Below are 17,127 nucleotides of genomic sequence, written 5' to 3'. Positions count from 1 at the left end.
ATTTGGTATGGTCAGTACTGGGTCCCTCAACCATTGGGTCTGCTTAAGTGACAGGTATTGTCAGGTAGGCATGGGCTTGAGCAGGGCCCCCCAGTACCTCCTGTATGGGTCACTGCTTGCATGTACTTGTATGTTTGATGTCCACACCCTCTATTGTACAACGCTGCAGAAGATGTTGGCACTAGGTAATTAATAGCAATAACAGAAAGTGGTGTCACCTTAAGCTGGATTTTTATGGCAACTCTTATGTTTTTTATAGTATATAACTGGTGTTCTTGTAGGTTTTTCTGTATATTTCTTAAATGTAGGAGTTCAATTTGGTTTAGTGACCCTGGAAACCAAATTGGAAACACAGGAACAGAGCAGGTAAAGAACTAGCGTTGCCTCTGTAGATAAATATAAGTAAGCATGTCCTCCCCGCAGCACTAATGAGTAATGAGTAAATGAGTAATGATACGTTTCAGTACCTCTTTGGGCCTCGTGGTACTTCCCAAACCCAACAGAGCGCAATGAAGATATAGAATAGTATTTGAGAGTCTTTGGGCTGTACTAGAAGTTTGTAAGAAGTGGTAATCCAGGTTTAAAAGGTGCTCTGTTTAAAGGATAAGTTAACCAGCAAGGGCTGGCTTTAGGGTAGGGTAGAGAAGGCATCTGCTAGGACTCCACTTGTGGTAAAAATAATAATTACAGCAGCCCTATTTGGCCCTCTGCATGGGTGGTCAAATCGGGCAAAGGCTACAATTCTGCAATATTCCTATTTTGGTGCCAGGTCACAATACAGTTGCATGGTTCAGTAGATTTTATTGCCCCACAGATTGGATCAATGTGTAGAATCAACAGACTTTTATCAATGGCACGTAAAGCCACGCCGGGTGAGTTATAGTACAATGTGTATTATCAGTCATCAGTGTCGGACTGGCCCGGCGGGAAACCGGGAAAAAACCCGGTGGGCCCCGACCCTCGTGGGCCCCCGCCGGGCCAGAACCCTTCTCTAGATATTTCGGATCGCGGAAAAAATGTTTTTTTCCGGCGATGCGCAGCGCCGCCAGCGCATGCACGCCGAACGCCGGCGCTGTTGCGCATGCGCGCCAATCGCCGGTGTTGCTGGGCCGACATATTTTAGTAGGGGTGCAGGGGGCCGGAGGGGGGCCCCTGGACAGCAGTCCCGGTGGGCCCCGGGCCCCCCAGTCCGACCCTGTCAGTCATTGTTAAGTGATTGATTTTCCTGATAAAAATATTTTCTTGCCTTTATATGGTCACAGAATCCCTCAGTGACTTCTAATATCCTTATCATTTACAGTAGGGGGCGTATTATCCTTGTATTATCCCTTATAATACATGAGTGATACTTTTCATGGCCTCTATAACTCACCCTTATGTCTGTTCAGCCATGAAGATGAACTCTCCATAGTGATGTCAGCCTTTACAGTTAATCTTCCCATGCACTTAGATGACACCACCACTGAGTCATAAACAACCAGGTGTGGAGGGGAGGCAAACCTGCACATAAGCCACTAGTGGGTGGGACACCAGGAATGCTGCAGATTCATGAGTTTCTATGATGTTGAGAAATAAAAGGCAAATTGCACTGCATGACAGTAATGTCAGGGCCTTCCCTCTCAGCCGATACCAGCCTCATTGTGCTCTAACAACAAATCTTTAATAAGGAGCTGACACTGTCAGCGAGCATGACACAGCGAAGAAATGCCGCCGCATGGAAAGAGAGATTACAATAACTCCTGTTTGGTTTCTTTTAAAAACATGCTCACTTCTTCCGTCCATTACTGGAGGGGCATTCAGCACTGTCGATTTGCATTTGAAAACTCAGTAGCCGAATCTCGTCAATATCCTTATAGATGGTTTAACACTTTGAGGTAAAGGATTCAGTCTGCTGGGCACATGAATTAAGCTAAAGAAAAGAGACGAGACAAAAGCAAACAAAAATTATACGTATGTGAAATTAATGGTAAGCCTGCACTGATATAAGCAATGGGGATCAAACAGGATCCATGACATCTTTGAATACATCCTTTTTTTATAAAGATAGCGAGAATCTCAGGCATAAAGCAGGGCAGGACTGCTGCTTACAATGGGAATACGATAGAATCTGTGCAGCCACTGGGACAGAATGCTCTGTTATACGGATAGCTAGAAGCTCAGCTGCCATAAAGCTGGGCAGGACTGCTGCTTACAATGGGGATCAGATAGGATCTGTGCAGGCACTTGCCCAGAATGATGTTATACAGATAGCTAGCATCTCAGCCATAAAGCCGAGCAGAACTGCTGCTTACAATGGGGATAAGATAGAATCTGTGAAGCCACTGGGACAGAATGCTCTGTTATACAGTTAGCTAGAATCTCAGCCATAATGCAGGCAGGACTGTTGCTTCCGCTGGGGATCATATACTGTAGGATCTGTGAAGCCACTGGTGCAGAATGCTCTATTATACAGATAGCTAGAATCACAGCCATAAAGCAGGACAGGACTGCTGCTTACAATGGGGATAAAATAGAATCTGTGCAGCCACAGATAGCTAGAATCTCAGCTGCCATAAAGCAGGGCAGGACTGCTACTTACAATGGGGATCAGATAGGATCTATGCTGCCACTGGGACAGAATGCTCTGTTATACAGATAGCTAGAATCGCAACTGCCATTAAGCAGGGCAGGACTGCTGCTTCCAATGGGGATTATATATGATCTGTACAGGCACTGGACCAGAATTCTCTGTTATATACTGTAGATAGCCAGAATCTCAGCCATAAAGTAGGGCAGCACTGCTGCCTCCAATGGGGATCGGATAGGGTCTGTTATACAGCTAGCTATCTGTATAACAGAGCATTCTGGTCCAGTGCCTGCACAGATCCTATATGATCCCCATTGGAAGCAGCAGCCCTGCCCTGCTTTATGGCAGCTGCGATTCTAGCTAATGTTGGAAGGTTAAACTTACGTTGTAACATTCATAGACACATAGGTAAAGGTTTCAGTAACTTAAAACTTAAGCTAAATTAAACTGCACATGAAGGTGTAATAGGCCATTCCAACCTGCACATTTTATTTGCAGTTATATACTAGAAAGTGCTACAGTTATTTTGGTAGGTAGGAATGATTCTCATGAGAGCCCTACAATTGGAGGAGGGTCTGTATTTTAAATCTCCACAGAATAACGACTCTTCAGCGCTGACATTTTTAGCGTGCTCAGAATACGACGGCTTATTTTATTATTCTTTCTCCCTGCAGCCTATTGTGTATGAAGGACAAGACAAGAATCCTGAAATGTGCAGAGTTTTGCTTACCCACGAGATTATGTGCAGGTAAGTTTGAATATGATAATGCCCCACAGCCATATTAAACCTATTCTAATATATCAGCTATGTCAGCAGTCACATGGGTCACATCATAGTCCCTGTATAAATAAGCCTACAACCTTATGCCTTTATATGGTCACAGAATCCCTCAGTAACTACCATTATCCTTATAATGTACAGTAGAGTTTACATTATCCCTTATAATCTAAGTGATACTGGTAGTTCCCTGTATAACTCAGCCTGCAGCCTTGTGCTTTTATATGGTCACAGAACCCCTCAGTGGCTTCTAATATCCTTTTAATTTACAGTAGGGGTACATTATCCCTTATAATACGAGTGATGCTCCAAGCTCCGTGTATAACCAAGCATGTAACCTTGTGCCTTTATATGGTCACAGAACCCCTCAGTGGCTTTTAATATCCTTATAATTTACAGTAGGGGGTAAATTATCCCTTATACATCCCTTATATGTACGAGTGAGAGTTCCCTGAATAATTGCAGACTTGTGCCCATAACAGACATATTATGGGTGGGATTTTCCCTCTCACTATTCTCTGTGGATAATCTCCCGGATTGTACATATCGCTGGGCAGTTACGGAATACAGATTCCAGTACAGGCAGCCGGAGGCTGCTGAAGGCAAATGATGTAATTTGGAGAGAATACTTGAGAGAGAAAAGCCGTATTTAAAATGTCAGATGGCTAATACCAGAGATTACCATGCTCTTCGCTGCATGCATATTGGGGACATATACTGTTTATTTGCTAGACGGATCAAGGGAATTACAAGAGATAAATGGTTAATTGTTGAATAAAATTCTGTTTAACCCTTTCGTTCTTAGATGAGCTGTTCTTACTTACAGAGCCCTGTGGATATCAGACCCAATGCAGGAAGCTTTTGCTTCAGTCCCCTGCTGGGACTGTAATTCTGATATTATACCTGCCACCCACTGATATTCATCATGTCACCCCCTTTGTTTGTTTTTTGGGCATAGCAAAAGTGACAACCCCACAGTCCGCAACTAATAGCAGCCCTTACTGCCTTTACCATTAAAGGGATAGTTCACCTTTAAGTTAACTTTTAGTATGTTATGGAATGGCTAATTCTAAGCAACTTTTCAATTTAAATTTTTTCGTTTTATACAGTTTTTGACTTATTTGCCTTCTTCTTCTGACTCTTTACAGTTTTCAAATGGGAGTCACTGACCTCACCTAAAAATAAATGCTCTGTAAGGCTACATATTTAGGGGGTTATTTATCAAAGGTCGAGTTTGGGAGTTGAAAGGAACTCTGCCATTGACTTATACGTGACCTTGACAGGTTTTAGATGGTGTGTTTTTGGAGTCAAGCTAACTACAGCTTCGGGGGATAATAAATCTTCAGTTCAGTTTCAGTTTTGACTGAAAAATACCCTTGAAACCTCAAAAGTTTGGGTAAAAAACAACTTGACCTTTAATAAATAACCCCCTTATCGTTATGGCTACTTTCTATTGCTCATCTTTCTATGTAGGCCCTCTCCTATTCATATTCCTATTCATTTTCCTATTGTCTTGGTTGCTAGGGTAATTTGGACCAAAGCAACCAGATTACTAAAATTGCACACCAGAGAGCTGCTGAATAAAAAGCTAACTAACTGAAAAGCCAAAAATGATAAAAAACTGCAAATTGTCTCAGAATGTCACTCTCTACATCATACTAAAAGTTAATTTAAAGATGATCAACCCCTTTAACTAAAATTTCCCAAATCACCCTCTGACTACCAAGGAAAGCCCTTGCTTAGGGACACTTTTGTAAAAATTAATGAATTGATATATGGCATTTCAATAATATTTTATCCTACCTCCAACCTGGTTAATCTCTGAAATCAGTTGGACAAATAGAAGTAGCAATGAAATTCTGCCATAAATATGCCCCTTAGTGTTTATCTAGCTCTCAGGGAGTGCTGAGAATTGTACCTGCTCAGTATTTTAATATTCCCTAAAAAGTGACTCCGACCCTGTGTGATACCACAGTGCCCAATATAACAGGTGCAAAAATATATCTAATTTAAGTATCTAAATATAAATTTTACTAGTGTATCATTATTATGGATTGCCTTTGTCCCAGACTAAATCTCTAAAGCACAAGATCATTGCTTTTATCCCTAATATAAAAAATTGTTATGAAAGGAATAAATAAATCGGGTACAAGGAGCTGCCGACCAGAGGAGCCACTTTGTATGCTATAAGGAGATGATGGGATGTGCTGATTTTGTAGCAGGGGTGCAAATGGAGTCTGGGTTATAAGCATAAAATTAAAGTCTGCTCTCCATTAATCAGCTCACCTAATTGCTATGCGCGACCATTTGCCATTTGCTGGGAGAGACAACTTGCTGTCCCCGAGATGAAATCCTCTCTCCCCGGACATGAAATAGCGACGGCCCTTCTGCTTCCAAATGGCTTGTTCTAAAGTTTTAATCCCAAACAACTTTCTGCAGGGCTTTCCGTCACCACTAACAGGGCAATAAACTTTTGCATTCATGTTACAAAAGGATCAGGTTTATGGGGCACTAAAAAACAATCCTGTGCTGTACAGGTAGGGCCTTGCATTCAGATGCGCCCAAAAGGCTGCCAGGGACGTCACTGAATACTGAGGGATAAGAGGTGGCTAGGCAGGGGAGGGGCAATTGGCCAGCTGAAAAGTGCTGTGTTGGGTCAGTGAGGAGTGCTAGCAAGGTTGCACTTGACCACAGTCCGTTGCACAAAAATTTTCGTTTGTTAAAGTTTCTTGCGTCAATTTACTCTCCTTTTCCGAGGCAGTGGCGGCAATTGAGGGGAACCTTGGAGCGACTGCCACCTATAAACCAGGCATTATCTGCAGGGTTCCCACATAGGACAGCAGCGAAAGAATAGGGTGCACATGTCACAAGTTGCAAGCGCAACTGCATAAATTTTGATGCATCACACAAAATTGCGTGAGGTGCATTTCCCCCTTGCGACCCCAATGACACTGGAATCATGGGGGAAAATTGTTATTGTTTATTATGTTTAATAAGGGCTTGGTAATATGGGTCACTGGGGTGTTATACTGGGTGATTTCACAGCAGTCACTTAAACACAGAGGAAATTAATCTGAATGTTGATACACAGATTTTATTTTAGTAACCCCTGGCTTAGATATAGGAAACCTTTGATACAGCACCAATTAAAACAGGGGTTTGTAGGAGGCGATTATTGCACAGGCTACTCTAGGCTGTGGTCTGTGATCAGGCTGTGATCAGGGGCCCATGTACTGTAGCATTTTTTCCAATTATCATTTCTATTCTCTTTGTGCTGCTGGGTCCGGTTGGGCACACCTGCTGGGAGAAGAAGGCAGGCAAGGTGTATACGTTCATGTGTCTGGATGCTTTCAGATCTAATGATGTCACTAGAACGCACTGAACCTGACTAGGAGAGTTTGTACACACACGTTCCTTGATTTGCACGCATCTGGACCCAATAATAGCCTAGAAGGGGGGCTGTGTGGTTGTAGCCTAGGGGCCCCACATGTTATTAATCCACCACTGGGGGTTTACAGTACAAAATAGGGGGCCACATGTCGGCCTCAGCTCAGATGAAAAATATGTGTTCTAAAAAATCTAGATGTAAAACTCAGAACCATTCTCCTCTTTCCCCGCACCGTTCTCAATACTCATTATCTGGCAGCGGTGATTAAGGTTACAGCAAGTAATTAGCCACAGTACAGCAGCGCCTTTGCCTTTATTATTTCTGACACAGCAACTGACACAGGTTTGTAGGCCGGAGTCATTTCAATGCCGCCCGCTGTTTCCCTGCAATATCCACCTGCTGTCACTGCAAAGCTGAGTCTGCAGAGTATCCGTAATGCTAAAATATTCCCTCCTGTCTTTTCCTCTCTCCGCAGTCGCTGCTGTGACAAGAAAAGCTGCGGGAACAGGAACGAAACCCCCTCCGATCCGGTGATCATCGACAGGTTGGAATTGCCTTTTTTCTTTAGCACGTGCATTAAAAAGCCTCGCCATGGAGGTGGGGGCGAATCGTATGTACATTTAACGAAGGAACATTTACCAACTAACATTTACCTGGGCCCATGCTGAAAGTTGAGCAAGGTCTCTTGGTACTTCTGGAAATTAAGTCATTCCTTCTGAGATTACGCCTCGGAATGGTGTGACTAGATAAAAGTATCATGTTGGGCTCACCTGGAGATTTGTCCTTTGTACCTGGCATTAAAATGATCAACATCAATGATATCCACACTCACAAACCCAATGCCCAGTATAATATTGGCGCATATCAATGTAAAGGTGTTTCTGGCTTACCTTGTCATTTTGGCCTTGTCAGTGGTCTCAAGCATCCTCTTGTAGACCTTCCTCTTGTAGACCAGAAAACCTTAGATTAAAGTCCCACTCTCTTCTCTCAATAATCCTATTTACTTTATCTGTCCTTCCCTCCATTTCTTCTCCTAGATTAAAGGCCCACTCTCTTCTCTCAATAATCTTATTTCTTTTCTCTGTCCTTCCCTCCATTTCTCCTCCTAGAAATGGGGAATGGCCATGGTACAAATATAGTCAAACCAAGTGTTTGGGTGAGCAGAAGGGCCTAGCTGGAGCTTAATCAGCATCCCACCGAGCCAGTCAGACACTGCTACTACTTAGTTACAGTCTTTTTTACAAGGCCAGAGTGGGCATAACCCACTAGTTGGCATCACTGGGCACTGCTAATCAAGTGGATCCAGGGCCGGATTTACATAGCGGGTGCCCCTAGGCCACTGCGTTTGTCTACCCAGGCCCCTCCTCTTTTTTCATGCAATCATCAGAACCAGAGCAATGGGGATTGGTGCACGGGAAATTTCAAAAACTATCATATCTCCTGTGCATCCCCGGTGTTTCTGAACCAGTGTGGGTGTGGGTAGGCAGCATGCCGCCCCCTAAAATCCTGCCGCCCTAGGCAGGACCTTGGTGGCCTTTCCACAAATCTGGGTCTGAGTGGAGCCATAAATGGAACTCTGCATAGCCGGGACAAATCACTTGATTTGCTCATAGACTGTGCAGTGAAGTGCCATAAGTGTGCACCAATATAGGTATTCTCCTATACTAAGCACAACTTGCCAGAAAATGTAATGATACAGTCTCCATTTAAATGCAGTAGAGTGTTCGGGGTGAGGGGTTCCCCCATGGCCAACTTTCACTGATGTCCATTTAGATATGGGATCTGACCCACTGCAGCTAAATATATTTTAATACAGCCCTACATGATACCTGTTGCAAAGTGTCTTAATTTTCAAGAGGAATTTGGGGGGGGTGCTATTACATACAGACGCTGAAGTGTAAAATGCTGTTATGAAAAGGGGTGGGGCAGTAGGAGGGGCCAGGTTGGGTTTTTGGTGGATTAGGGCATGGTTTCATCTGATTTGGGCCATTGGTCTAAAATATTCTGAATTTCATTGGTGAACATTGGAAGGTGTGAACATTTTTAGTCGACTTCCCCTCCAGTAATGATTATCATAATCGTATCTGTGGAAATAAAACTGATTAGCATTCATAGCACCTGCTTTATTAATGAATTGCACATTCATTTACCATGGGGTACTGTCATTCTTGCTTTTTGTCTGAGTGTTCTGATAAATGGCCTGCTACTTGGTTGCCTAGATTCTTGCCAACTGAGCTGATGCTTAATCTCAGTTTTCTGTGTAGGTTGATATTTCTCAAGCCAAAATATACTCAACTCAATGAATATTGGGTTATCCATTGGTTTTCCTTAGATAGTTTAGTCATGGGGAATATCCTTATAACTTAGTGTTCTCCTGTTGGTGATTAAAGTGGACATATGTGATCTCACCAAGGCCCATGGCACACTTTTAAATTCTGGCCATTGTTATCATGTATTTTGACTGGAGGGGTGGAAAGTGGTGGGCATAGAACTTTAACTATGGGGCTAAGAATGCTAACACTGAGTTTGTATTGGAATCATTCATTTTAGATAAGCAACCTCCATCTTCTAATAACTTCTTTTCCTGGCATATATGCACCTAAACCAGCAAGTGACAACAGCTTTATTTTGTGCATAAGGAAAACTCTAGAAGGAAGGAGCACCCCCTACTGGAGTAAATATGTAGAGCCTGTAATAGTCTACAGAGAAGACCAGGATTTGGAAAGCAATATGTCAGCACCCGAATATATATAGCAATGCAAATATATGCACATTAGGCTGGAGTTGGGGGCCATGCAGCTGATTAATAGTGTGACACCCTTAATGTAAAACTGGGGATTTAGACTCACTAGTGACTGTTCTTTGAGAAAATAGTTTGATGCACTTAAACGGGAAGGCAATGGAAGTGTGCAAGCCCATGTTTAATCAATCTTTATAATAAATGTAAGCGGGGATGGAATAGTATTACTTGGTACTGTTCAATCTCAATGTTACCTAAACTGCAGAATTCCTTGTAGTATTAAAGTGACCTGGAGGAGAGGTCAGTCAATATTTTAGGAGTGGCAGAACAAAACTTCCTGTAGAAATGTTGGAAGGTCTGATTTTCTTACAATCCAAAAATGTTATTGTCTTGTAAAAATATAAATGTTTATTTTTTAAAATGTAATTTTCTTTTAAAAATTTAAAATGTGTCTTTTACATTTTAAACTTAAATGCGACGATTCGTTTCTTTTCTTGTTACCATTTATAGTGGATCTACTTTTGACAATCATTTATAAATGCCATTACGAAAGGGTTATTTATGGTGGTAATTTTAACATATTAATGAAATGATGCATACATATTTGTATTACAATTTCCATTTTCACCTAGGAATCATGTTTTTGCACCTTATTGCAGTTCTCGCACTGTGTGGGGGTTGTAGTTCATGGCATAGTAATAATTCATGTATTTTATTAATAATGTATTGAATGTAGTAAGCCAGTTATTTGCTATTGATGATTTTTCTTTTACTGTAGGACCATGATGTTTGCGTGAGTTCTCTACTCTTACCTGTTTATCATTATACAGAATGTATTAACAGGGAGGGAGAGTGGGATTAAATCATTTTACCTACTTCTACAGTCACTCTACATAGATCAGAATTAAAAATAGCTTTTAAATACATTTAATTTATAATTTAGTTTTTTGTTTTAAATGGATACTGTCACGGGAAAATTTATTTCTTCAAAATTAATCAGTTAATAGTGCTGATCCAGCAGAATTCTGCACTGAAATCCATTTCTCAAAAGAGCAAACAGATTTTTTTAAATTCAATTTTGAAATCTGACATGGGGCTAGACATTTTGTCAATTTCCCAGCTGCCCCAAGTCATGTGACTTGTGCTCTGATAAACTGCAATCACTCTTTACTGCTGTACTGCAAGTTGGAGTGATATCACCCCCTCCCTTTTTTCCCCCAGCAGCCAAACAAAAGAACAATCGGAAGGTAACCAGATAGCAGCTTCCTAACACAAGATAACAGCTGCCTAGTAGATCTAAAAACAGCACTCAATAGTAAAAACCCATGTCCCACTGAGACACATTCAGTAACATTGAGAAGGAAAAACAGCAGCCTGCCAGAAAGCATTTCTCTCCTAAAGTGCAGGCACAAGTCACATGACTGGGGGCAGCTGGGAAATTGACAAAATGTCTAGCCCCATGTCAGATTTCAGAATTGAATATAAAAAAATCTGTTTGTTCTTTTGAGAAATGGATTTCAGTGCAGAATTCTGCTGGAGCAGCACTAACTGATGCGTTTTGAAAAAAACATGTTTTCCGATGACAGTATCCCTTTAAATTCTGACCTTCAACTTCAAATTTGTTTTATTATTCATATTTGCAAATATTGGTGGTATTTGTGGTATTTTTTCTGTTCTATGGAAATACATTTTGAGCAAATATGAGTTGGCAGCTTGTTATTGGTCATTGTTGAGCTGTTATCTGTGGCAGCCATGTTTCTTTTCCAGCCTTAGCTATAGCACCCATAGCATCACCCACTTCTACAGTGAAGTCTCAAGGAATTTAGGATACTTCATGCCATTATGCCATAGCTGTAGTGATACCCATAGCTTCTCCCACTTCTACAGTGGGACTAAATCATTTTACCTACTTCTACAGTCACTCTACAGAGGTCAGAATTAAAAATAGCTTTTAAATACATTTAATTTATAATTTAGTTTTTTTGTTTTAAATTCTGACCTTCAACTTCAAATTTGTTTTATTATTCATATTTGCAAATATTGGTGGTATTTGTGGTATTCTTTCTGTTCTATGGAAATACATTTTGAGCAAATATGAGTTGGCAGTTTGTTATTGATCATTGTTGAGCTGTTATCTGTGGCAGCCATGTTGCTTTTCCAGCCTTAGCTATAGTAGCACCCATAGCATCACCCACTTCTACAGTGGTCTCAAGGGATTTAGGATACTTGATGCCATTATGCCATAACTGTAGTGATACCCATAGCTTCTCCCACTTCTACAGTGAAGCCTCAATTTATTTAGAATGCTAGATGCAACCATAGCTGTAGTGGCACCCATAGTATCTTCACTTCTACTGAAAAGTCTCAAGTTATGTATAATTATTGATGCTATTCTGCTGTAGTTATAGTGGCACCCATAACGTCACCCACTTTTACAGTAAATTCTCAAGTGATTTAGAATGCTTGATGCTATTCTACCTTAGCTGTAGTGGCAATCATAGCATCACCCACTTCTACAGCGAAGTCTCAGCTTGATGCTATTTGCTGTAGCTGTAGTGGCACCCATAGCATTACCCACCTCTAAAGTGAAGTCTCAATTTATTTAGAATTCTTGATGCTATTCTACCATGCTGAAGTGGCACTGATAGCATCTCCCGCTTCAACTGTAAAGTCTTAAGTTATTTATAATTCCTGATGCAATTCTACCTTAGCTATTGTGGGGCCCATAGCATCAACCATGTATACAGTGATTTGTCAAGTGATTTATAATTCTTGATGGTATTCTATAATAGAATCACCCACTTCTACAATGAAGTCTCAAGTTATCTAGAATGCTCCTCTAATTTTGACATACTTGCTTGTCTTATCTGGGTCTATTTTTGTTTATATAAATCTCAGTAAAGCCAAAAATAATATTACATATAACCAAAAAGATGGCCATTCATGACAAAATCACCAGTGGCTCTCCTGTTGGTTTGTTCAGCTGATTTTGTTTAAATCATGGTAATGTGGCATCTCTTTATTCTAACTGGTGTTTATCATTACCATTTTGTGTGTAGCAAACACTTGGCCTTGTATCTAAAGGAATTAAGAACACCAAATAAATGAAGCTGTTCCTTAAATTACTACTGAACACATGTTACTTTATAACTTGCCACAACAGGATCGTGCTATTTGTATTTTCTCGGAATTCAAGACAATCTGAGGGCAATTACCTTACTATGCTGCCTTTATTCAAAGAGCTAGTACAGCCAGCTTCTTGAGGAAGTGACCAGTTTTGAGTCACGAAACGCGTCAAGCCATGCTCTCACCCTGCCTGCAATTTACATTTGTGTGCTATATGTTTTTATGCCACAATTTTTGAATAAAGTTTGACTTTTTATTATCCTGGCCTATGGATTCCCTGTCTACGGCAGTCGATGTGCCTTTTCGCTGTGTTCTTTCAAATACCACGTGACTGGAGTGGAATGGCTGCCTGAGAGACGTGATAGGGTTACCACTTTGACCTCCCTAAGATCGTTCCTGTCGGCGCATCTTACAGCCAGCCGTTTCTAGGTTATTAGAGGGCCCAGACAGCTTGAGAACAAATTTCCATTTGACTAGTAGGGACTTTAGATGTTGGATATTAATTAGTAAACCACTGACACTAACATTTATAGTTCCCAATAAATTTATTTTACATAAACAAAGTTAACTGTATATTCATGGAAATGTACTGAATATTTAGAATGCAAAATTCCAAATAGTCTTGTGATTATCTAGTTAGGGTCCAGGGGCCCGGGACAGAGCAGTTGCTGGCAGTTATTATTCCTATCTCTATTTCCAGTTTTAAGTATATGGAGTCTGTCTGTCAGCAAGTAAGAAAAAGCCAAAAACTCTGTGAACCCTAATCTGACAAAAGATTCCCCCTGGAGAATACTCTCAACTTCACAAAGCAAAACCAGCCGATCCCTAGTTAAAGAAAGGGAAAAAAATATCCTTGTAAAAAATCAATTGGCCTTTATGTTCTCTTTTTAAAACTCCTAAAATAAAATAATTAATAATAAAACAGACCCATAAAATGATTGTAATTTAATTTTAATTTTAAATTTAATTTTGTTTCCATTGCAGCGGGTTTAAAAGCGTTTAAAAGGGAAAAAACCCATAACAAATAAAAACAGTTGTAAATAAAATTGAAAATGTGGTCTGTAGATAAGAGTTAAGATTTTAGTGACCAAATTTTTAAATTTGATCACTAAAATCTTAACCCTTATCTACTGACAGATTTTTTTAACAATAAAAAAAGCTGAAAAACTCTTCTGCATTATACACGGGATGATTGCATGTTTCATATTTTAATGGTGTTTGTAAATAAAAAATTGTAAATTTGTAATTTTTTATTATTTTATTTTTTACCTTCATGTATGTATTTATATTTAATTAAAGGGGTAGTTCCCCTTTAAATTAACTTTAAATACGTTATAGTGTGGCCAATTCTAAGCAGCTTTTCATTTGGTCTTCATTTTTTTTATAGTTTTTGAATTATTTGCCTCCTTCTTCTGACTCTATCCGGCTTTCCAATGTGGGGCATTTGACCCCTTCTAAAAACAGATGTTCTGTGGGCTACAAATGTATCATTATTGCTACTATTTATTACTCCTCCTTTTATTCAGCCCCTCTCCTATTCATATCCCAGTCTCTGATTAAAAGTTGTCTGAATTCTGTTGGGCTCATATACTATATTGGGCACATGTTGGGCACAAAGAAGAAGAAATCACAGCTAGTTGAGATGAATCTCAAATAATAATGACCACAATCCTTCCTGTAAAAACATTTGGAATTTTCATGAAAAAAACCTGAATGGGATAAATTGCAGCCCTAAAAAGTTGCAGGGAACAATCAAAGGGCATCCATCACAAATTTCTATTAATTTTTAAGCAAGCTGAAAAATCAGAAATTGTGCAACATCAATTTTCAACCAACTAACACACTTTCCATTGCCTTCTGTGGCATCTTGACAGGTATTCGGTGGAATAAAATCACATAAAAATTATGCAGATCACAGAATATATGATTTTGCTATAATATGGGTTGTCCAAACACTTATGGGCTGATATTTAAAAACTTTCAGTAAAAAAGTTGCTGCAGTTTTTCATAAATAAAACTTAAATCTTTGACTTAGCAGAGAAGTAATTAGGCAAACCCCTGGGTTAGAAGAAGGATAATGTTACCTGAATTGCATTAAGGGCTAGTCCACACGAGGAGATTCAGGGAGATTTTTTCACCTGGCGACTAATCGCCTCGTCTTTTGAGCGACTATCTCCCCGAACTGCCTCAGCGTTTTTCCCCATAGGCTAGAATGAAAAGTCACCTGCGCTAATGCACACACGGCGATGCGTTTTCAATAGTCGCTTTGCATCTGTCCCTCTGGGCTAGTTTAACCCTCTAATTTAATGGTGGAGTAAGGGAAAGGTCTGTGTGATTCAAAGACTTAGGACCTGCTCTGAGTACTTGTGATCAACTTCCAGAACAGTCACAATACAAGAAAACTGCAAACGTGCAACTTGGTCGTCTTGTTCTTCAATTGATCTTTCTGTTCCTTGAAACTATTATAGTCGTGTATGTACATTCTACATAAATCGTTTTATCCCAATTACCCTGAATGTGTCAGATATCTGAATAAATATATCCTGATAACTACCGTTGTATGTGATAACAAATCCGCAAACTTTTCCCCATAATTCTTTGCGATCGTGTGCATGGTTTTATATATTCATTGGTCCATTATCAGGGTGTTGCACTTATGCTCCTCATCTCTCCTTTCTTCCTTTGTAGACCACATTTCTAAATTTAATTTTGCTTGTTTTTTTGGGCTTTCCTTTCCTTTAATTGATTTCAGAGGCTTAAAGGAATTGTTCAGTGTAAAAATGAAAAGTGGGTAAATAGATAGGCAGTGCAAAATAAAAAATGTTTCTAATATAGTTAGTTAGCCAAAAATGGAACGAATAAAGGCTGGAGTGATTTGATGTTTAACATGTCAGTCTGAACACTACTTCCTGCTTTTCAGCTCTCTTGGTTTACACTGACTGGTTACCGTGGTTACCAGGCAGTGACCAATCAGAGACTTGAGGGGGGGCCACATGGGTCATATCTGTTGGTTTTGAATCTGAGCTGAATGCTGAGGATCAATTGCAAACTCACTGAACAGAAATGTACCATGTGGCCCCCCTTCAAGTCCCTGACTAACTCAGAGTTATAGAGCTGAAAAGCAGGAAGTTGGATTCTGGCTGTTTTATTAGACATCTGTTCACTCCAGCCTTTATATATTACATTTTTAGCTAACTAACTATATTAGAAACATTTTTTATTTTGCACCGCCTATCTATTTACACAGTTTTTATTTTCACACTGAACTATTCCTTTAATAGTTCCTGTATCAGGAGCAGAGATGCTTTTTGCTTTTGTCTGGCCTAATGGGATTTCTTATCCTGCTGCCCTTCAATCACTGGACTGCCCTACATATTGACATTGTCATACCGGAGTGTAAGCAGTACAGCACCCTCCTCTAACCAATTACTGAAATACTTAAGGTTAACCTGCTTATTACAGCTTTAACTAAAAGAACATGATACTGACCAATTATTGCTTTGGAACAGGGGTAAGGGGGCCCCTTGGGGAGTAAAATGTATGGAACACTCCAGGTTAACCTGCTTATTACAGCTTTAACTAAAAGAACATGATACTGACCAATTATTGCTTTAGAACAGGGGTAAGGGGCCCCTTGGGGAGTAAAATGTATATATAAGCCCAAATCTATTGTGGGAAGCAGAATTGCAGCCCCAAGACATATTAGTATTAAAAACAAAAGAGAACAATACAATTGGCTGATTCACTCAAAATCCGACCGGTCAGCGACTATAATTAATCTCACAGACCCGCTTGGAACTGTTGTTGGGAGAAGGTTCTTCCCTACACATTTCCATGTTGTTCGCCTTGCAATACATTTTTCATTGTGACAGTAACAGAGAATTGTCAGGCCGTTCTTAGTTTTTGCATTCTTTGTCTATTGATTCTGGTAAAGCAGAGAAGCTTTTGGCTTCACAGGATGTTGTAGATACGACTTTGGGTGTATACACGAAACTGTAACTATTTTGCAGCATGAAACAAGGAACAGATACTTGAATGCGCATTCACATGTTATATGGTGGGGCAGTAAAGGAAAAAAGGTTTGTCTACTTCTGAAGGTGGTCACTACAAGATGTGGAGCCCAATCGGTCCACAGATACCATAAAAGGGATCATACATGTGTATGGCAACCATTCTGTGTTTCCATTCCAGAGTCAGGCCAAGAGCTTCTCCCCCACTTGCTCTCACTTGTGACCCCCCCATCTTTTGATTGCCCATCCACTACAACAGTGCCCTCTTCCACTCACCATCCAAGCCCCCCATGGGCCAGTCCCAATTACTCCCAAGTGAGGCAGGATGTACTAAGGGCAGCGGAAGTGGAAGGTATCATTCACTAACATGCCATGCCTTTTCTGCCTACCCCTAGTTCTGGCCTTATTTCATGCCTTTGGAAGGCAGAGCACTAGGCTTGAATGGGTAAAAAAAAAAAACAGGGCACAAAAGCAAACACAAAAAGTTGACGAAAATGATTCCCCTCCATGATCCCATTG

The 17,127-nt window shown here is 40.3% G+C and overlaps 1 protein-coding gene across 4 annotated transcripts in view; it reads left to right on the top strand.

The window, feature by feature from the left end:
• The window catches only part of LOC108710765 (transcription factor COE1), a 402,967-nt gene that overhangs the window by 15,719 nt on the left and 370,121 nt on the right, over window positions 1–17,127 (top strand). For all 4 annotated transcript variants that reach the window (XM_041586021.1, XM_041586022.1, XM_018251928.2 and 1 more), the window contains exons 5-6: window positions 3,241–3,314; window positions 7,208–7,276. In XM_041586021.1, coding sequence (XP_041441955.1) covers window positions 3,241–3,314; window positions 7,208–7,276 — 143 coding nt within the window. The remainder of the gene's footprint in view (window positions 1–3,240; window positions 3,315–7,207; window positions 7,277–17,127) is intronic.

This window comes from Xenopus laevis, chromosome 3L (assembly GCF_017654675.1).
Source record: "Xenopus laevis strain J_2021 chromosome 3L, Xenopus_laevis_v10.1, whole genome shotgun sequence".
NCBI classification, from domain to species: Eukaryota; Metazoa; Chordata; class Amphibia; order Anura; family Pipidae; genus Xenopus; species Xenopus laevis.
This window is presented reverse-complemented; position numbering and strand designations above follow the sequence as displayed.